The 22,859-nt window shown below is 47.8% G+C and overlaps 1 protein-coding gene across 9 annotated transcripts in view; it reads right to left on the reverse strand.

Moving 5' to 3' along the window:
* The window catches only part of IWS1 (interacts with SUPT6H, CTD assembly factor 1), a 35,625-nt gene that overhangs the window by 12,151 nt on the left and 615 nt on the right, over positions 1-22,859 (reverse strand). For 2 of the 9 annotated variants that reach the window (XM_040427954.1, XM_040427955.1), the window contains exons 2-10: positions 21,744-21,856; positions 19,538-21,647; positions 19,077-19,269; positions 13,624-13,681; positions 12,978-13,078; positions 10,793-10,943; positions 9,645-9,727; positions 612-741; positions 393-510 (exon numbers count right to left, since the gene is read on the reverse strand). In XM_040427954.1, the coding sequence (XP_040283888.1) occupies positions 393-510; positions 612-741; positions 9,645-9,727; positions 10,793-10,943; positions 12,978-13,078; positions 13,624-13,681; positions 19,077-19,269; positions 19,538-21,647; positions 21,744-21,856 (3,057 nt within the window). The remainder of the gene's footprint in view (positions 1-392; positions 511-611; positions 742-9,644; positions 9,728-10,792; positions 10,944-12,977; positions 13,079-13,623; positions 13,682-19,076; positions 19,270-19,537; positions 21,648-21,743; positions 21,857-22,859) is intronic. The other 7 variants (XM_040427958.1, XM_040427960.1, XM_040427959.1 and 4 more) reach the window with 7 other exon arrangements.

Genomic DNA, 22,859 nt, shown 5'->3' on the forward strand with positions numbered 1-22,859 from the left:
TTGATTGAATTTCTGTGCATAATCAATTGCTTGATATATCTGTCATAATTTAAAGCAGTATTGCATAAAATTTTTGTGCTGGTTAAATAGAATAGAGCCCTGATACATTTGTGTTCTGTTGGGTACTGCATATCATTGAAATTTACATTGATTAATTTTTGATTGTATAATAAATAATTAATATTTTTTGCATAGACGCTTGTACCCTGTTCTTACTGATTGCACAAAATAATTGGGTTCTCGATCGAACTCTTGAGGTGTTTATATGTCCAGCTCGCCGATCAATATCCTTAGAATAATTATTTTGATCCATTAGTTGTTTTTTTTTTAAATATATAAAGCATTTGCTTTATATCCCCGACAAATTAGAAGAGAGAATGTAATACACATACTTATCAGCTTGCCAGCAATATCCTTATTCGGCCTGGACTCTTTAGGATGTTTGTATAGGTACATGACAGCTCTGCCAATGCCACTGTGTTTTAGCGTCTCCTGACTCACACTAGGCAGCTGGGGGGGGAAAAAAAAAGTGAAATTGATGGGGATATACTTAATATAATGCAGGTGAAATATACAGGCAAGAAGGTTTCAGTGTGCTCAAGCATTCTTACCTCTTGAAGTATCTTAAGAAGTTCCTCTCTGATTTTTAGCGCAGGCAAGCTGCGGTCAGGAAGGGGAGAAAGCCATTCTTTTATGGCAGACATGACGCCGCTATCAATAAACGTCTCTTTCAAATCTTGTCTGTTGTAGAGAGAAAACACATTAATAAGTTTTATTCTTATTTTTTCAGTTAATGAGGACAAAGATTTTACTTAGTTTACTTGAATTTTTGCAAATCTACTACTTGATTTCACACACAACTTGATCATATTTCTTCTTCAAGCAGTAAGTCCCCAATGTCTATCCTGAGAAACCTGTCTCTCCACCTCTCCGGCCCCCTGATATGAGCATCAGAGCATTTCCTTTGACCTCCGCTGAATAGGGCAGGGCAAAGACATTTTTTGGAGATCCGGTGACGTACTGGGCTTTCCATAGGGACTTCTAGCAGGAGGCTTCTGCCCAGCAGTGAGCCCGGTGATGTCACCAGCACTAATGGGCAGGCTTTTGTGCTGCCCTAGCTTGTAAAACGGCTAGGGCAGCGCTAAAGCCCAACCATAGGTGTTGGTGACATCACCGGGAACACTGCTGGGCGGAAGCCTCCGGCTAGCAGTGTAAAAACATAAACAAAGCAGCATTAAATGCTCAAAATCCCTTTAGGTTACTGTGGATAGGGTATAACTATCAGATTGGTGGGTGTTCTACCGCTGGGACCCTCACTGATAACAAGAACGGGAGTAAGGTACCCTGTGGAGCCCCCTGAAATGGATAGAGCGGCTCCATTCATTTCAGAGATAGCCAAGTACAGTACTCCACACTGTGGTCCCCTGTTCTTGTGATCGGTGGGGGTACCGGGAGTAGGACCCCAACTGATCTGATAGTTATCCCTATCCTGTGTTATAACGTGATACCCCTTCAAATACACTGCTCAAAAAAATAAAGGGAACACAAAAATAACACATCCTAGATCTGAATTAATTAAATATTCTTCTGAAATACTTTGTTCTTTACATAGTTGAATGTGCTGACAACAAAATCACACAAAAATTAAAAATGGAAATCAAATTTTTCAACCCATGGAGGTCTGGATTTGGAGTCACACTCAAAATTAAAGTGGAAAAAGGAGACTTTTGTATTACTTACCAGTAAAGTCTCTTTCTCGCTCTTCCTTGGGGGACACAGGAAACCATGGGTATAGCTCTGCTCCCTAGGAGGCGTGACACTAAGTGAAAGCTGTAAGCCCCTCCTCCATCAGCTATACCCTTCAGCCTGGAGAAGAGACTGCCAGTTGCGTGTCCAAGTAGTGAAAGATAACCACCAACCGGAAAAAGAACCGTCAAGCCCCAACGGGGGCAACCAAGCCGGAACCACAACTGTAAACCCAAATGAAGGGCGGGTGCTGTGTCCCCCAAGGAAGAGCGAGAAAGAGACTTTACTGGTAAGTAATACAAAAGTCTCCTTTTCTCGCCCATATTCCTTGGGGGACACAGGAAACCATGGGACGTTCCAGAGCAGTCCCAGAAGGGAGGGACCAGAACAAACTAGACCAACACCGGAGGCATCAATCAACTGCCGCCTGCAACACCAGACGGCCTAAAGCAGCGTCAGCCGACGCATGAGTATGCACCCTGTAGAACTTGGTGAAGGTGTGCAAGGAGGACCAAGTGGCCGCCTTGCAAATCTGCTCCGTAGAAGCCCGATTTCTCTGAGCCCAGGAAGCCCCGACCGCTCTAGTGGAATGAGCGGTAACACCGAGGGGCGGAACCTTGCCCTTGGCGAGATAAGCCTCAGCAACAGCCATCTTGACAAAACGGGCGATAGCAACTTTGGATGCCGCCAACCCTCTGCGCGACCCCTCCGGAACCACAAAGAGCGAGTCAGTACGCCTGAAAGAGCTGGTTACCTCCAGGTAAGCCTTGAGCGCCCTGACAACGTCCAGGCGATGAAGTTCCCTCTCCCTAGGGTGGGAAGGGGAAGGACACAAAGAGGGGAGAACGATGTCCTCGTTCAGATGAAAGGCGGAGACCACCTTAGGAAGGAAGGAAGGGACCGGACGAAGAACTACCTTGTCCTGGTGGAACACTAGGAAAGGTTCCAGACAGGAGAGTGCAGCCAATTCGGACACCCTCCGAAGAGAGGTGACGGCTACAAGGAAAATAACCTTGCAGGACAGAAGTCGCAAGGAAACCGTCCGCAGAGGCTCGAAAGGAGAAGCCTGGAGCGCTGAGAGAACCAGGTTCAGGTCCCAGGGCGGTACCGGAGGCCGGTACGGGGGAACCGCGTGAGCCACGCCCTGAAGGAAGGTCTTGACAGGACCAAGGGGGGCCAGTGGGCGCTGAAACAAAATGGACAGCGCAGACACCTGACCCTTCAAAGAACTAAGACCCAGACCTTGGGCAAGTCCGCTCTGCAGGAAGGACAAAACGGTGGGGAGAGAAAAACGGAGCGGAGGAATCCCTAGATCGGCACAGAACCCCAAATAGGTCCTCCAGGTCCTATAATAGATCCTAGAAGAGGACGGCTTACGGGCGCGGATCATGGTGCGGACGACGTCCGCAGAAAAACCCCTACGTGTCAGGACGGTGGTCTCAACAACCACGCCGTCAAACGTAGGGACCTTAAACGCGGGTGGAAGATCGGTCCCTGAGAGAGAAGATCTTCCCTGGCGGGCAGCGGCCAGGGCGCGTCTGCCAGGAGCAGCATGAGGTCGGCATACCAAGACCGGCGGGGCCAGTCCGGAGCGACCAGAATCACCGAGACGCCTTCCGCCGCGATCTTCCGAAGGACCTTGGGCAGGAGTGGGATGGGAGGGAATATGTATGGACGCGCGAAGCCTCGCCAAGGAAGAACGAGGGCGTCGGCTCCGCAAGCTCCCGGATCCCTGGCCCTGGACAGATAGGCGGGGACCTTGTGATTGAACTTGGAGGCCATGAGGTCCACGTCCGGTATGCCCCAACGAAGGCAAATGGCCTCGAATACCTCCGGGTGAAGAGACCACTCGCCGGGGTCGACAGTGGTGCGACTGAGGAAGTCCGCCGCCCAATTGTCCACCCCTGGAATAAAAATTGCCGATAGGGCCGGGACGTGGGCTTCTGCCCAACGGAGAATGCTGGAGACCTCCCTCATTGCAGCAGCGCTGCGAGTGCCCCCCTGGTGGTTTATGTACGCCACAGCCGTGGCGTTGTCCGATTGTACACGAACTGGATGACCCTTCAACAGATGAGTCCAGTGTCGTAGAGACAAAAGGGCCGCTCTCAGCTCCAGGACATTGATCGAGAGTTTGGACTCCAATGGAGACCAAATGCCCTGGACGGATCGGGGAGGAAACACGCCTCCCCAGCCCAAGAGACTGGCATCGGTTGTAACCACCAACCAGTTGAGTGGCAGAAAAGACCTGCCCAGAAGAGGGGACTGTAACCACCAGCGGAGAGATGACCTCACCGGAGGCGATAGATGGAAGGGATGATCCAGAGACTGCGGCGATTTGTCCCAGGAGGAGAGGATCGCCCGTTGGAGAGGGCGGGAGTGAAACTGCGCAAACGGGATCGCCTCGAAGCAGGCAACCATCTGCCCCAAGACCCGCATGCAGAAGCGGAAGGACGGTCGACGGTGGAGAAGGAGACCCCGAACCGCCCCACGGAGGATCAGACGTTTTTCCGAGGGAAGACGTACTTCCGCCGCTCCCGTGTCTAAAAGCATTCCCAGGAAGACCAGTTGTCTGGAGGGGGGAAGGGAGGACTTGGGGAAGTTGATGACCCAACCGAACCTCGTCAGAGTCTCTAGAGTGAGATCCACGCTGGCAACCGCTTGAGAAAGGGACGGAGCCTTGATGAGGATATCGTCCAAGTACGGTAGCAGAAAAACACCCCTGGAACGGAGTAAGGCCAAAACCGGGGCCAGGACCTTGGTGAACACCCGGGGGGCTGTTGCCAGCCCAAAGGGAAGGGCGACAAACTGGAAGTGGAGGTCCCCCACGGCGAACCGGAGGAAGCGATGGTGACACCGGGCTACCGGAACATGGAGGTAGGCATCCTGTATATCGATGGAAGACATGAAATCTCCCTGCTCCAGGGAAGCCACCGCGGAACGGAGGGACTCCATCCGAAACCGTCGAAGGAGGAGAAAACGGTTGAGCTTTTTGAGGTCCAAAATGGGCCGCATGGAACCTCCCTTCTTGGGAACTACAAAGAGGTTCGAGTAGAACCCTTGGAACCTTTCCTCTAGAGGAACGGGGGTAATCACCCCCCTGTCCAGTAAGGCTTGAACGGCCGCGGAGAACGCAACCGCGCGTTTCGGGTCCCGTGGCAGGCGGGAGCGAAAGAACCGATCTGGAGGGAAGGATGCAAATTCGATTTTGTATCCGGAGCACACAATTTCGAGGGCCCAGGCGTCGGAGACGTGAGCCAACCAGACGTCCCTGAAAAGGAGGAGCCGGCCCCCCACCCGGGTGGGTGGGGGCGCGCCTTCAGGCAGAGGATTGCTTTGCTGCGGGTGTGCGGGCAGCCTGCGGCTTGCGCCAGGAGGGCTGCGCCCGAAAAAACGGCTTCCTATGCTTATCCTGGGGAGGAGCCGAAGCGGCAGCTGTGGTGGGAGCCCCAGAGGCCCTGCGGGAGGACCGAAAACGAGACGCACCAGGGCGTCCGCGGGGGGCGCCCCTGGCTTGGGGTTGAGGAAGATGGGTGCTTTTACCACCCGTGGCCTCCGAAATAAGTTCGTCTAGGCGGACCCCGAAAAGGCGGGAACCCGCAAACGGTAGCCCCGCCAAGGAACGTTTGGAGGCAGCGTCCGCTTTCCAAACCTTCAGCCAGAGCTCCCTCCTGACGGAAACTGCCAGGGCGGAGGAGCGTGCAATAAGGGCTCCCGCATCAAGGGAGGCCTCACAAACAAAATTCCCGGCCCGAACAATAAGCTGGGCCAAGGAACGCAGGTCCTGGATAGGGACGTCCGAGTCCAACTCCTGTTCCAGCTGCGCACCCCAAGCAGAGATTGCTTTCCCTGCCCAAGCAGAGGCAAAAACCGGTCTGAGAGCAGAACCGGAGGCAGCAAAAATGCCCTTAGAAAGGGTCTCCATGCGACGGTCCTCCGCTGACTGAAGAGAGGACCCGTCGGGAACAGGGATGGCCGTGTTCTTCGACAGCCGGGCCACAGGGGGGTCCACCTTGGGTGGGGAAGACCATGTGGCCACGACATCTGCTGGAAAAGGATAGCAAATGTCCAGCTTCTTGGGGTTGACAAAACGGGCGTCCGGTCGAGCCCAAGCCTTAGACACCACAGAGGAGAAATCAGAGTGGATTGGGAAGACTTTTGAGACCTGCCTGGGTCTGATAAATGAGACGCTAGCTGCGTCCGAGCTAGGGGGATCATCCTGCACCTTAAAGGTGTCACGAATATCAGAGATGAGTTGACCCATCGCTGAGGCTAGCTTGGACGGCAGGGCCGAGTCCATTTCCAAATCTGAAACCGCCAATTCACCTTCAGAGAGCGAATCCTTTGGAGAGGAGAGGCTCGTCTGGGTGCGCACGCGTGGCGGGGAGAGGGAGGCATCCGAGGAGGAGGCTCGCTCTACTCTAATACGCTTCTGAGAGTGCCTAGCTCGGGAGGGGTCACTAAAGGAGAGTGAACCCGCTGCAGCGGCAGAAGCGGTGGACCCGGAGGGCGCGACAGTAAGAGTGGCGTCCTGCGGGGTAGGCGGCCTGTCTATTAGGCGGCCCACGACATGAGTGAGGCTTTCCACGGCCTGGGACAGGGATCTAGCCCAGTCAGGCGGGTCAGAGGCAGCAGGGAGCGACACAGCGGGCGACTGAGGCTGCGGTGGAGCCCGACATGCAGTACAGTGCGGATCAGACTGCCCCCGGGGAAAGGGTTCCCTACAAGCAGTACAGGCATGGTACCAAGGCTTGGCGGCTGCAGAAGGGTCTGACATGGTGGAACAAAGATGTTGCACTTAAAGTGGGAGACCCCAAGGAAAAAAACGGGGATAACACCCAAGCGACAGTACTGTGGCACGGAGGGGGTTAAAAGTCCTACCAGACCCGGATGATGCAAGCGGCAGCGGTAAGGGGAACAGACTGAGGAGGCTGTGGAGGAGAGGCAGCAGCACCGGCTTCGGATCGCACTGCAGAGAGGATTCCACGCAGCACTGTGCGATGAACCCGGAAGTAGCGGAGCGCATGTAGGAAGCTCCGCCCCCTCCCTGCCGCTCTGAAGCAGAGCCGCGCGCGCGCGGCAAAATGATCTTAACCCCCAAGGATGATGAAGTGCCGGCCTGAAATGGCGCCGTTCACGCCAAGAAAGCGGCCCCCTCCGCGCCTGGATGTGGCAGAAGGCAGCGTCCCTGCCAAGGACTTGCCCAGATAAACTCCCCTGCCCGGTAACGGTCCGATATCGGGGGGGGGGGGGGGGAGGGGTGGGCGCACGATGTAGCAGTGGCCATGTAGTAACAGTGGCCATGGGAGCCCAGGAGGCCTGTAGCAGCGGTGGGAGGGAGGAAGGGGAGGCTGGAGCAGCCTGTCTCACCATACGCTGTCTTCACCCTCAATCCATCCAGCGGGGTCGCCCCTTCAGCTCCTGGCACCGCAGTGGCAGGAAGCCGGGGGAGGGACTTGGCGTGCGGGCGACCCTGAGCTGGCGGGACGCAGGGGAGCGAGGCTGCCCTGGTCCACCTTGTCTTCTGTGGGGGAGGCGGCAGTGCGGAATTACCGGCACTGGCGCAACTCAACCCCGGGAGAAACAGAGGGGTCTAATGCGCCTCTGTTGTCCCTGTAAGTAGAAAAAAACCGAATTAAAAACAACAAATAACGTAAAAATAAAAAATCATAGGAAAACAACCCTGCATAAGCAGGGGGTGTCTTGCCTCCTTGGACACTAAGCAAAAACTGGCAGTCTCTTCTCCAGGCTGAAGGGTATAGCTGATGGAGGAGGGGCTTACAGCTTTCACTTAGTGTCACGCCTCCTAGGGAGCAGAGCTATACCCATGGTTTCCTGTGTCCCCCAAGGAATATGGGCGAGAAAACACACTACAGGCTGATCCAACTTTGATGTAATGTCCTTAAAACAAGTCAAAATGAGGCTCAGTAGTGTGTGTGGCCTCCACTTGCCTGTATTACCTCCCTACAACGCCTGTGCATGCTCCTGATGAGGTGGCGGACGGTCTCCTGAGGGATCTCCTCCCAGACCTGGACTAAAGCATCTGCCAACTCCTGGACAGTCTGTGGTGCAACGTGACGTTGGTGGATAGAGCGAGACATGATGTCCCAGATGTGCTCAATTGGATTCAGGTCTGGGGAACGGGCGGGCCAGTCCATAGCATCAATGCCTTTGTCTTGCAGGAACTGCTGACACACTTCAGCCACATGAGGTCTAGCATTGTCTTGCATTAGGAGGAACCCAGGACCAACCGCACCAGCATATGGTCTCACAAGGGGTCTGAGGATCTCATCTCGGTACCTAATGGCAGTCAGGCTACCTCTGGCGAGAACACATGGAGAGCTGTGCGGCCCTCCAAAGAAATGCCACCCCACACCATTACTGACCCAATGCCAAACCGGTCATGCTGGAGGATGTTGCAGGCAGCAGAACGTTCTCCACGGCGTCTCCAGACTCTGTCACGTCTGTCACATGTGCTCAGTGTGAACCTGCTTTCATCTGTGAAGAGCACAGGGCACCAGTGGCGAATTTGCCAATCTTGGTGTTCTTTGTCAAATGCCAAACGTCCTGCACGGTGTTGGGCTGTAAGCACAACCCCCACCTGTGGATGTCGGGCCCTCATATCACCCTCATGGAGTCTGTTTCTGACCGTTTGAGCAGACACATGCACATTTGTGGCCTGCTGGAGGTCATTTTGCAGGGCTCTGGCAGTGCTCCTCCTGTTCCTCCTTGCACAAAGGCGGAGGTAGCGGTCCTGCTGCTGGGTTGTTGCCCTCCTACGGCCTCCTCTACGTCTCCTGATGTACTGGCCTGTCTCCTGGTAGCGCATCCATGCTCTGGACACTACGCTGACAGACACAGCAAACCTTCTTGCCACAGCTCGCATTGATGTGCCATCCTGGATAAGCTGCACTACCTGAGCCACTTGTGTGGGTTGTAGACTCCGTCTCATGCTACCACTAGAGTGAAAGCACCGCCAGCATTCAAAAGTGACCAAAACATCAGCCAGGAAGCATAGGAACTGAGAAGTGGTCTGTGATCACCACCTGCAGAACCACTTCTTTATTGGGGGTGTCTTGCTAATTGCCTATAATTTCCACCTGTTGTCTATCCCATTTTCATAACAGCATGTGAAATTGATTGTCACTCAGTGTTGCTTCCTAAGTGGACAGTTTGATTTCACAGAAGTGTGATTGACTTGGAGTTACATTGTGTTGTTTAAGTGTTCCCTTTATTTTTTTGAGCAGTGTATAAACTATTCAACAGTGAGAAAACATGTCTGGAAAGTTACAAGCAATACCCTACGAATCAATTGACATTAAAGGGGTTGTCAGACATAAAAAACCTTGGACAACCCTTGATGTCTTAAATAAAAAATAAAAATAAAGCAGCAGGAGTACCGGACCAACGCAGCAGAGAACATCACTGGAGAAACAGGCAGGTATATCATGGTTGTTTATTTTAAGCAATTGTAGGGTTTGTCCAATATTTTAATTATCTCAGACAACCCCTTTAACGCAATAAAGCCATCATCCTGACGGCAATTTATAAAATATGCAATGTGAAGAGCTACTTCATTAGAAATTTCTAAAACTTCAGTTTTCAGAGGCCTCTGAGAACCACATATAATATGTTGACATATCCGGATTTGCCTAACTCACTGTTTAGCTTTTCTGTGCAGATTTAGGGGTGCCTTTATGTATTCTGGTAGGTCTGCTTAAACACAAAGTCACTTGGAGAATGTTAGTAAAGGCACTTCATGTGGCTGACAGGCCAGTAACACAGAAAAGCAGGTTTAATATTTTCCCTGCAGTTGTCCATAGATCTGCAGCAGTACTTTTACTGCTTATGCATGGGTACTTTGGATCCCATCCCAAGTCTGTAAAGGATATGGTTCTTACTTTTTTAGATGCATCACTACAGTGGGGAGCAGTGTTAATTTCTTCAATGCTGGCTTCTTGCTTGTGTTCAGGTTTCTATCTTCCTACAAAGAAAGAGTAAAATAGTTTCTTTCCGGGAACATAGTAACACTTTGGGATTTCACATTCAAATGAACCTTTCCAGTATTCCTATCATAATGAGATATAGAGGAGATTGATGCCTTTGGTTTCAGTTAAAGGGAGTCTTTCACGCAGATTCACCCTATTAACCTAATAACGGTGTTATGTCCACGGCATCCCCCCCTATTAAAACTGTGCTTACCGTTAGTTCCTTGCTAGCATCGTTGTGCAGAAAAACACTTTTAATCTGTATGCAAATGAGGCTGTGAAGGTGCCTTAGTCTCTGCTCTAACCTCCCTCCTCCCATCTGTAATCCCACGCATGCGCTGATGAACGAGCACAGTCGGGCCGGGGCATGGCAGTTTACCGTGCGTTATTGCGTTCATTGGCGCATGCGCGGGATTACGGATGGGAGGTTAGAGCAGAGACTAAGGGCGGGCAGACGCGGCGGAGGGGGGAGTGGCTTCGTATGAAAATGTTTCTAACGCCGCCCCTGGCCACCTTCACAGCCTCATTTGCATACGGATTAAAAGTGTTTTTCTGCACAACGATGCTAGCAAGGAACTAACGGTAAGCACAGTTTTAATAGGGGGGATGCCATGGACATAACACTGTTATTAGGTTAATAGGGTGAATCTGCGTGAAAGACTCCCTTTAAAGCGTGTTTTCCAGATGTGAAGACATAACTGACCTATAAAGTCTCTTTGTGGCTGTAGATATGGGTTAGATCAACATAAGCAGCATTGCTCTTAAGCCTACTTCACAACCTTTTTTTGAGAATTGTTAAACATTTAAAAACTGGTATGGGTTTAAACTTTTTTTTTTTTTTTTTAACACGTGTACTTGGTAGTTTTTATTTATTTTTAATTTTGTAACAGGTGTTTTTTTTCCTAGTGTTTTACTAGGTCCTTTTTGAAAAGCCCATGGAAAAAAAGTCATACCCAGAGTACGCAGACTTTTCAATTATTTGCTACTGACTTAGTCCAAACCACAGCATATTACAGTTTAAAAAATGAAGGGAGAATAAACAGCCAGTTGTAAAAAGTTACCTCTGCTGCTTCAGTCATTTTCATTATCATGGCATTCACTACGTCATCTGCATCACTTATGAAAGTGCCACCATCCCGATTCCTTCGCCTCTTAGCACTCATGCTCTTCTTCTTCTCTAACATAATTTCAAAGTCAGATTTGAAATCCATCCTGAAAGAAGAAAATAATGTAAGTGTAAGGCGGAAACACTATGCATTACATTGTTAAACACTGAAAAGTACTCAATGAAAACATTAAAGAGGACCTTTCACCGCTCCTGACATGCCTGTTTTAATAATGTTGTGCCATTCCTTTATTATTTCTACTAGAAGTTATGAATGAATTGCTAGCAGCCTGCAGTAAGGGTACAGAGGGGAGGTAACCAGTTGGGGAGAGGGAAGGTGTCCCTGCACAGTCTGAAAATGGCAGCACTGATTGGATAGAGTGAGTCTGTGCATGTACAACCCCCCCAAACTTATTACCATCCCTCTGTACCCTTACTGCAGACTGCTAGCAATTCATTCATAACTTCTAGTGGAAATAATAAAGGAATAGTACAACATAGTCATAAGAATAGATGCTCCAGAATTGGTATTGCATGGGGAATGCATTAATCTATTAAAAAAAGCATGTCAGGAGCGGTAAAAAGATACTCTTTAATAATTGCATTTGGGTGCTATCCAAATTCTACAGCATTAGAAGTAGTAATAACCACGTTTATGGTCCCAAATCATGGTACAATCCTGGAAAAATTGAAAGGGGGTATCCGGCAAATAATACTGATGACCTACCCTCAGGATAGGTCATCAATATCAGATCAGCTGTTAGAATAGGCATGCACTCCGTAAGCACAGCAGTCTGTTCCTAGGCCATGTGATGTCACCGTACATTGGTCATGTGGCATAGTTGCAGCTCAGTCCCATTGAAGTGAATAGGGCTGAGCTGGAATACCAAGCATATACACACTCTGCTTGGTAAGCTGCCGGAAGCCAGCTTCGTTCAACAGAGCTCCAGTGAGTGCAGAGGCCCCTGAAACAGTTGATCGTGGGGGTGCCGGGACTCAGACCCTTGCTGATGTGATAATGATGACCCATCCTGAGGATAGGTCATTTTTTCTTGGATAACCCCCTTAAAGAGGCACTCGGTTAATTGTTTTTGCCCCCTCTATTTAAAAAGTGAGCTGGCATATTCATATGTCGTCACTTTTGGCAGTTATATCATATGACTGATAACAGCGGATCCCAGACAGTGTCTGCTGCGTGGACAGGAAGTCAGCTTCTCTATTTATTTATATGACACCAACAGTCCCATACGAATAGGGGCGGACTGGCCATAGACCCCACAGGGAAATTTCCAGGTGGGCTGATGCCCAGGGGGCCGTCCAAGCCCTCCTGTCTACCGCTTGCCAGGTACATAATGAGCTCTCAGCGGTAATTAACGCTGTGAGAATCAGGTACTCATGTATCCGGCCAGCGACCACACATGCCATCCTGAATTCACCTCCTAAGTTCCCTGCTCCATATCTGAATCAGAGACAACTGGAGGAGGTGGACAGAATATGACAGTTATTGATGACCACCACAGAGGGACAGCTTTTGGGGCAGTATAATTGCTGCACTGTGGTATTTGGTTCCCTGGGACGGTATTTTACTCTATGGTACTGCTGACCCTGCCTACTTGTGTAGCCCCACCTTCTGTCAATTTGGACCCGGCTACAATATGGGACCACTTATTTTTATTTTTTTCCAAGGCCAATTTAAGTTCCCAGTCCGTGCCACATAGGAATGAAAAGGGAAACGTAAATTATTGTCCACACAGCAAACTCTGTGTGATCTTGCAAGTCTCATCGAGGGTCAAATGAACTGCCAAATTAGTGAAGGTCGGAAGCACATAAATCAATAATTATGTTAAACGGAGGGGAGGAAAACCCCTTTAATACCTTGTATTGCCTTTTACCATTTTACTTCTGACAAATCCTTTAATAAATGGTGGCACTCCAACACGGAGTAAAAAGAATACTACATTTCCCACTGGTATCTTGTGAGCTCATAGTAAAGTTTACTTAAAGATGTTTTAAATGAATGTTTAAGGCAGACTACAACTTGTTTTACACTTGCGTGAAACAGATCTTGCATCAGATTTGTGCTCTACATATTAGATAAAAGATTAACTTCCCAAGGCAGCGCAGAATAAAAAAATTCTTACATTTTACCAGATTTTACATCAACGTCAGAGTCAGAATCTTCCTCTGCTGCTGGCTTGGGCGCTGCTGGCTTTGCTCCTTCCAGGTCCTCTTGGTTAAAACCCTGTGTAAAGAAGATCGTACATGGGTGCCACAGGGCATGTGTCCCGACTGTGTACAGTGGTCAGGATGTAGTGCACGTAGGCGTACAATATGACCCGACGCTGTGTAACATCGGGTCACAGTGCGGCTCTAGGCCGACAGAAGACCAGGAAACAGTGATGGAGCTTGGGGTTCTAATCTGAGGAGGAATGGGGGTAGGATTCAAGGTGTAAAAAGGGTCTGATAGACCTTGTGGGTATGATCTGAGGTCTGATCATTTTTTTTCTTATTTTCCTCCTTTATATCCTAGGTGCGTTTCATACGGCATACGTAGTACCTTTATTTTGTGGGGTCTTTACGATTCCAGATATTTATAGGTTTTTATGTTTTACCACTTAAAGGATAATGGGGCCTCAACTGAACTTTATGAGGGCTTGATTTTTTTTCAGGGCTAGTTGTGATTTGCATTGGTACTATTTCTTGGCACATAGGGCTTATTTATTACATTTCATTTTTGGGAGGAAAAATACAAGGATTACTTCAGAAATTATGTAAACGTTTTCTTACTGTAAACTCCTCCTCCTCTTCATCACCAGACTCTCCAAAAATGTCTGCAATTAGATTTCTGCAAAAAACGAAAGAAAACCTGTTAGCCTTTCTGGAATAATTTAAGGACACCTAAATCTTTGTGCATAGCATGGAAGGTGCAGTGGAGCTTTTCAAAGTGATCTGTACCTTCTGCTTCCATCAGCTCTCCATTTGCAGCATGCAGAGTATGGATATATAGAAAGTATATAGGAACAGTGCTATGCATGTTGGAGAAGCAAAGCGATGCAAGCAGAAAATGCAGATCACTCTGAAAAATGATGCTGCAACTTCCATGATTTGTGTGAAGGTTTAGCTACCCTTTAAAGTTTATTAAAATGCCAGTTAATATTTTTGAACCAGCAACATGTCTGACATTAAAAAGACAACATGTCACTGCAGCAGCATTGCTCACACGTGGCCATGACTTCTGAACAGCAGGCAGATTTTTTATTTAGCAAATTTTTTATTTATTTTTTGCTGTACTTCAGAAAGCCAATTTAAAAGGGGTTGTCCGGGTTCAGAGCTGAACCCAGACATACCCATAATTTCACCCAGTCAGCCCCCCTGATGTTAGCATTTCATGCTCCGATGCGCTCCCTTGCCCTGCGCTGGATCGTGCAGGGCAAGCGATCTTTTATTTACAATAACACACTGCCGGGCGGAGGCTTCCGCCGAGCAGTGCGTTCGGTGACGTCAGCGGCTCTGATGGGCGGGCTTTAGCGCTGCCCTAGCAGTTTTACAGGCTAGGGCAGTGCTAAAGCCCGTTCATCAGTGTCGGTGACGTCATCGGGCTTCCTGGCAGCCCTATGGAGAGCACGGTTCGTCACCGGAACTCTAGAAAATGCCTTTGCCTTGCGCGATTTAGCATAGGGCAAAGGAGAGCATCGGAGCATGAACTGCTCCGATGCTCAAGCCAGGGGGGCTGCCTGGGTGAAAATGTGGATATGTCCGGGTTCAGCTCTGAACCCGTACAACCCCTTTAAAAGAAAGTCTGTCACAAGCGACCTCCCTACCCAGCTACACTTTGACACAATATTAGAGCAACAGGATAAGTTTATTGGAAAAATCTATTTTCCTAAATGCCAGGAATAATACAGCTCAAAGTAAAAATAACCTTTTATCCTAAAGAGGTGAGAGAATCAATAGAGCCTAAGAGGGGTTCCAAAAGATTCCTCAATAAATGGGGCCGTTTGTAATATTGCAGATATATTTTGTTTTTTGGAAAGAAGAAAAATATAATTTGTGACGGCTCACCTAGTAGCTAACGTGGAACAGGTGCTCCAGCCAGTATAGACACACCCTGTCTATGGAGTGGATGATAGTATAAAGTAATGGATTGGTTGTGCACACCTCATATGGAATATCGCATATATGTCAGGACTTGTTTGGATAAGTACTCAATATTTATTGTACATGAGTTAAAAAAGGTTATATAGATACACTTGATAGCTGAACAATGTGTCGACAGAATATCTTCTTATTTAATAACTATGATAAAAAAATTCAATCCTAACGTGATGTTTGATGCCATCTGTAAAATATCAGTAAAAATATCAAAATGCACAAATATTTTATATAACAAGACGCACAAATTATATAAAATATTGTAGGTGAGTATATGTGATTCACACTATCATTTCAAAAATGTAATATAAAAATCAATATGGCAAAAATCGAAACGTGACATAAACAAAATATCCAAAGTGAATTTACACTCTTTGAAATATGCAATAAATATAATTAATGGTGAGAAAAGCTATAAAGTGCATATGTAGTAGGAAAAGCACAATGGAGGTATATTTCTATGGTGAGCAGTGCCCAGAGAATCTACAGTTGGGCACACTACGCCACAATGGACAATAACATTCGATCCAACAATATTAGAATCTTCAAGGAGGAGCCATATATTCAAAAAAGTTCTCAAATTCGGTCACCACAATAGTCAAATGGAGAGACTAATAGTCCACCGTTTTGCGGCAATGTGTCACCTGAGGGGAACTATACTATATTGGACATTGTTGTACCCAACAGTATTGTAATTTTGATCCAGCAGTGCTGTTGTTGAGAAATAGTTCCTTCAGAGAAACAGCACTAATCAAAAAGCACTGAAAAAAACAAACAAAAAAAACCCTGCACTATAGTGTAGCGAGGGTTAATTCATTCCACTGAGGAAGGAGACAGAGATCTCTGAAACGTACATCTGGTGTAAAGAGGACCCCAGCCTAATGCTATATTGATACAGGATCCCCAAGGTCATGGAGCGCTCCAAGTATTCATTTGATGCATCACTCTCTGCTACTTACAGCTGTGTGAAACGAACAGACACCTTCGGACTTTGCAGCTATTCCACACTCTGAAAGATTCAAACACTGCCGCCTCTGAGCACGTGGGACGCCGCGGCCACAGAGACAAACAAATATTAGCCTGCAGTTACAGAGTGGAAGTACCAAGCCGCCTATACTACAACCTACAATCAGGGCCCAATAAACGCGAGTAGCAGATATAATATATTAACCTCTAGGTGAACTAAGTGGCCTGTCCATTTGACTGTGATCATGAGAACGTAGAACGGCATCTATATTTAAGGAGTACGGCAGCCCACAATTCCTGCTATACTGATACAATTGCAAAATATCTGAAAGGAAGATATACAGCAATCCATTTAGAAGCAATTAACTGCAACATATTGAAACCTTAACAAAGCTGGATAAGTCGGTTGAATGAATTAACCCTCGCTACACTATAGTGCAGGTTTTTTTCCAGTGCTTTTTGATTAGTGCTGTTTCTCTGAAGGAGCCATTTCTCAACAACAGCACTGCTGGATCAAAATTGCAATACTGTTGGGTACAACAATGTCCAATATAGTATAGTTCACCTCAGGTGACACATTGCCGCAAAACGGTGGACTATTAGGTCTCTCCATTTGACTATTGTGGTGACCGAATTTGAGAACTTTTTTGAATATATGGTTCCTCCTGGAAGATTCTAATATTGTTGGATCGAATGTTATTGCCCATTGTGGCGTAGTGTGCCCAACTGTAGATTCTCTGGGCACTGCTCACCATAGAAATATACCTCCATTGTGCTTTTCCTACTACATATGCACTTTATAGCTTTTCTCACCATTAATTATATTTATTGCATATTTCAATGAGTGTAAATTCACTTTGAATATTTTGTTTATAGGTCACGTTTCGATTTTTGCCATATTGATTTTTATATTACATTTTTGAAATGATAGTGTGAATTAGGGCTGCAGTAAACGATTATTTAAGTAATCGAGTATTCTATCGATTATTTTTTACGATTAATCGAGTAATCTAATAAGAAAAACATTCTTAAAATAATGTATTGCTTTATAAAAATGTCCCCCTTTCCCAGTGCCATCAGTTCAGCAGCCCCTCCATGCCATGTTCCCCAGTGCCCGAATGATGGCACTGCCATCAGCCCCTCCATCCAGATTGCCATGATATCCCCCTTCCCCAGTGCCTCCATGCCATCCACCATGTCCCCCACTCCCCCAGTGTCATCAGATCAGCAACCCCTCCATGCCATGTCCCCCAGTGCCATCAGCCCCTCCATGCAATCCAGATTGCCATGATATCCCCCTTCCCCAGTGCCTCCATGCCATCCACCATGTCCCCCAGTGTCATCAGATCAGCAGCCCCTCAATGCCATGTCCCCCAGTGCCCACATGATGGCACTGCCATCAGCCCCTCCATGCCATCCAGATTGCCATGATGTCCCCCTTCCCCAGTGCCTCCTATGCCATCCACCATGTCCCCCAGTGTCATCAGATCAGCAGCCCCTCCATGCCATGTCCCCTAGTGCCCCCATGATGGCACTGCCATCAGCCCCTCCATCCAGATTGCCATCATATCCCCCTTTCCCAGTGCCCCCATGCCATCCACCATGTCCCCCACTCCCCCAGATCAACCTTCCGAGTGCCTAATCACAGGTGCCCCCATTAACCCCTCTTCCCCTCCCCCCCAATACTTTTATACATGGCAAATCATAGGTGTTCCCATTAACCCCTCTAACGCCAATAACTTTATACATGCCAAACCACAGCTGCCCACATTTCCCCATGCCAAATCACAGGTGCCCCCGTTTTCCCCAGCCCATGTCAAATCACAGGTGCCACCAATTTACCAGCCCCCCCCCCCCCCCCCCCGCGCCTCTGCTAACTTTATACTTACCTTTCAGTGCAGAGTCCACCGACACGCGGAGTCCGCAAGAGACGCGTCTTCATCCCAGCATGCACTGGAGACCTGACGTCACACACAGCTTCAGCCAGCGAGCTTACGATGTGTGAACGCAAGGTCCTGCAGCGCGGTGCCGACAGGAGGCCACAGAGCGGTGAGTGAGAAGCTTAATTTCACTCACGCTCCGTGGTCATGTGATGTAAACGAATCCTCGATGCAGAAAAACTGCATCGAGGATTTTTTTGCCTCGATTACATCGATTAAATCGATTAAATCGATGAATCGTTTCAGCCCTAGTGTGAATCACATATACTCACCTACAATATTTTATATATATTATTTGTGCATCTTGTTATATAAAATATTTATGCATTTTGATATTTTTACAGATCACATCAAACATCACGTTAGGATTGAATTTTTTATCATAGTTATTAAATAAGATATTCTGTCGACACATTGCTCAGCTATCAAGTGTATCTATATAACCTTTTTTAACTTAGGTACAATAAATATTGAGTACTTATCCAAACAAGTCCTGATATATATGCGATATTCCATATGAGGTGTGCACAACCAATCCATTACTTTATATTTTGTTTTGTTTTTATAAAAAAAAAATCCAATTGAACAAAATTTTCAGTTTTCAAAATTTGAATTTCTCTGCTTTTAAGACTGATAGTCTTATCTCACAGAATAAATTAATATTTACCAAAATGTTATGTTGGAATCACTCTTCTGTTCTTTTAATTTTTGGGAGATGTTAAAGGCTTACAAGTTTTAAAAATAAAAATTCCAAATCCCATTTTTATAGGTACCAGTTAAAAGTTATGAAGTGGCTTTGAAAGGCCGATATATTACAAACCTCCCATAAATCACCCCACTTAAAAAACGGCACCCTCAAAGTATTAAAACTGGCATTTAAGAAGTTTGTTAACCCTTTAGGTGTTTCACAGGAATTAACACACAATGGAGATGTTTGGGCACACAGCAAGGCTCAGAAAAGGAATGAGTGCCATTTGGCTTGAAACTATTAGGGTGAGCCGTACATGTTGTGGTCCAGCTGCAATAACGCAGGCATATTACTGCACTTCATCTGTACTTGCAACCTAAAACCATGACAAGTACAGGTTAAGCACAGCAACTGGAGGTAAACTGCATGCTCTAACCCTGCCACAGATGCATTATGTATAGGCATCCTAAAAATTAATAGTTATTACTGCTTACTCTTCATCATTTCCAGATTCACTGTCACTTCCAAAGAGCTTCTTCTCCGGAATTTGTGGCTCGCCCTTAGATTTTGTCTCATCCTCAGCTTCACTGTCAGATGACATTGCCTTCTTTTTTGTAGTAGTTTTCTTGGAGGACGCGTCACTGTCAGAACCATCACCATCTGAGAGGATTCGACTCTTTTTATTGGCTGCATTAAATAAGCAAAATGATTATGGACAGTGAACAAAATTGTGTTTCGCAATCGGAACATTAATGAAGTTGATTTCACAGCTTAAGATCGGTACTTACACCATGTGTTTTACCATTTTTAGTTATGGATTTTTAACAAAATTGGTCATTTAACAACTAATTCTCCTATTCTGAGGAGCACAATATTCATAACCGAGATCATAATAAAATACAGGTTAAAAAAAAAAAAATATTGCAGTAGTAGGACATTGCTCTGTGTTTAATACCTGGTTTATCGGATGTCTCTTCATCTTCACTGTCAGAAAGAATAGTTTTCCTCTTTGAAATTTTCTCATCATTTTCTTCCTCACTGTCCGAAGCGGCCTTCTTCTTGGCACTCTCACTTGCACTATTATCACTCTCTGAACTTCGGCGTGGTGCTCTTTTCTTCTTTCTCTTAGTCATTTTTCTTTTCACTTCATCATCACTATCATCTGATGACACAATTTTTCTTTTCATCCTAGGAAATTCATCCTCTGAATCATTTGCTGCAGGTTTTGCAGTTGTATCCTCTTCAGAGTCACTGTGCACTGGTTTAGAAGGACGTTCATCATCCGAGTCACTAACCGCACGCTTAGTAGTAACTTCATCATCTGAGTCAACAATTTTTCGTTTAGCAGGGGCTTCATCTTCTGACCCACTAGCCTTTTTTTTAGGGGCATCATCATCTGAGCCACTGACAGCACGCCTAGCAGGGCGCTTAACAGGTCTCTCATCCTCAGAGTCACTGGCCACACGCTTGTCAGGAGCTTCATCATTAGAGTCAGTGGCCATGCGCTTGACAGGAGCTTCATCTCCAGAGCTGACTGCACGCTTCTTAGCAACCTCATCTTCTGAGTCACTGGCTACACGCTTCTTGCGCTTCTTACGGACTTTATCCTTCGAGTCACTGCCCACACGCTTGGCAGGGGCTTCATCTTCCGAGTCACTGCCCACACGCTTGGCAGGGGCTTCATCTTCCGAGTCACTGCCCACACGCTTGGCAGGGGCTTCATCTTCCGAGTCACTGCCCACACGCTTGGCAGGGGCTTCATCTTCCGAGTCACTGCCCACACGCTTGGCAGGGGCTTCATCCTCCGAGTCACTGTCCACACGCTTCTTGCGCTTCTTACGGACTTTATCCTTCGAGTCACTGCCCACACGCTTGGCAGGGGCTTCATCTTCCGAGTCACTGCCCACACGCTTGGCAGGGGCCTCATCCTCCGAGTCACTGCCCACACGCTTGGCTGGGGCTTCATCTTCCGAGTCACTGCCCACACGCTTGGCAGGGGCTTCATCTTCCGAGTCACTGCCCACACGCTTGGCAGGGGCTTCATCTTCCGAGTCACTGCCCACACGCTTGGCAGGGGCTTCATCTTCCGAGTCACTGCCCACACGCTTGGCAGGGGTTTCATCTTCCGAGTCACTGCCCACACGCTTGGCAGGGGCTTCATCTTCCGAGTCACTGCCCACACGCTTGGCAGGGGCTTCATCTTCCGAGTCACTGTCCACACGCTTGGCAGGGGCTTCATCTTCCGAGTCACTGTCCACACGCTTCTTGCGCTTCTTACGAACTTCATCCTCCGAGTCACTGCCCGCACGCTTGGCAGGGGCCTCATCTTCCGAGTCACTGCCCGCACGCTTGGCAGGGGCCTCATCTTCCGAGTCACTGCCCGCACGCGTGGCAGGGGCCTCATCTTCCGAGTCACTGCCCGCACGCTTGGCAGGGGCCTCATCTTCCGAGTCACTGCCCGCACGCTTGGCAGGGGCCTCATCTTCCGAGTCACTGCCCGCACGCTTGGCAGGGGCCTCATCTTCCGAGTCACTGCCCGCACGCTTGGCAGGGGCCTCATCTTCCGAGTCACTGCCCGCACGCTTGGCAGGGGCCTCATCTTCCGAGTCACTGCCCGCACGCTTGGCAGGGGCCTCATCTTCCGAGTCACTGCCCGCACGCTTGGCAGGGGCCTCATCTTCCGAGTCACTGCCCGCATGCTTGGCAGGGGCCTCATCTTCCGAGTCATCGTTCCTGTTTCCCTTTCTTTTAGTAGGTCTATCCTCATCTGAATCACTGGCTGAATGTCTAGACCGTACCTCTTCTTCAGAGTCACTTACTACACCTTTAACAGGAGTGCCATCATCATCAGTATCTTTTTTCCGGGGTGCCTCATCCTCTGAATCACTGGCAACATGATTATGAGCCACTTCAGTTTCAGAGTCACTAGCATTGTGATTAAAACTATCATTCTCCACGTCACTGGAGTTGCGTGGTCTCCGCTCATCATCATCTGAATTATTGGCTTCGTTTTCTGAACCGCTGCCTCCATCTTTGTTTGCTTCTTCAGCATCACTGTCGTCATTCTGTGCAGTGGAAAAAAAAAAGCATTCTAATTTATACAAAGAACAACAAACTAACAGCTATTAGCTATGGCAAGAGCATACATTTCATTTCCATACCTCATATCTATTCCCTGGACTTTCACCTCCTGATCCGTGCTGCTCATGATCATTTCCTTCATCGTCAGAGCCAGACTCTCGCTCATCTTGTACTGGGGTTGCACCCCCATCATCTGCAAGTAAAGGGATAACCCCACTAATTAGTTACGTACAATACCAGTAGATGTCAATCAGCCCTTGCATCGCTGAAGAAACTCTTAAAAGCAAGAAGACAAATAGTAAGCCCGGCGAAATATACTATAAAAGAAGACAACATAAGAGACAAAATGGTTGTAAGCTAGGCACAAAATCTACTACTTAATATTCAGTATCCACTGAAACTGAGAACACAGGAAACAAAGTGAAGCTAACTTTAGAGCAGCTTTGATACATGGGAAAAATGAAGGGTCAGTGATTTCATAGTAAACATCTTACTCACTCACTTACTTTATTTCTAGGTGCAATGAAAGTGACCGGGGAGAGGTGCTACTGGAGGATTAAATTCCCGGTGGATGTCTGAGCATCACTGATAGAAGAAAGTACCATATGACTGAGAAAATCATGGAATATAGATACATTAGATGTCACTCACAATCCAGGGGAGAGATCATTAGGTCATTTATATTGTGATACTCCTCCCTTTCTTAAAGGGGTTGTCTCACTTCCTTACTTGAGGCCAGGACTTTCTGCGTTCCAGGAGTTGGTGCCTGCAAGTCTGACTGGCAGCACAGGCAAGAGACACTAATCCCGCCCTTGTGTGCGCGCTCCCGATGCTGCTAATGATCCATTAGCAGCCTTGGAGGAGATACAAGGTAGCCAGGGAGTGCAGGAAATAGGAGGTGGCTGGGGACGGGAGCTGCTGCGCATGCGTGCTCACTCCTGTATGCTGGCTGGCGTTCTGTTTATGATGCTTGCGCAGCCACCGCTGCTGCATTGCAATGGTGTCTGTAACCTCTAGAAACGGGCATTGTATAAAATGAAGCAAAACTCAAGATTCCAAGGACAGGAGCCATTATTGATACATAAAGTTCATTAGAAAGGGACTTTTATGATGGGTAAAACGCAAATATAAGTCACATGGTGAGGTCAGGGGACCCACGTGACTTACGTACCCACTAAAGGGCCCCAAAATGGAGG

This window comes from Bufo bufo, chromosome 4, assembly GCF_905171765.1.
Source record: "Bufo bufo chromosome 4, aBufBuf1.1, whole genome shotgun sequence".
Taxonomy (NCBI): domain Eukaryota; kingdom Metazoa; phylum Chordata; class Amphibia; order Anura; family Bufonidae; genus Bufo; species Bufo bufo.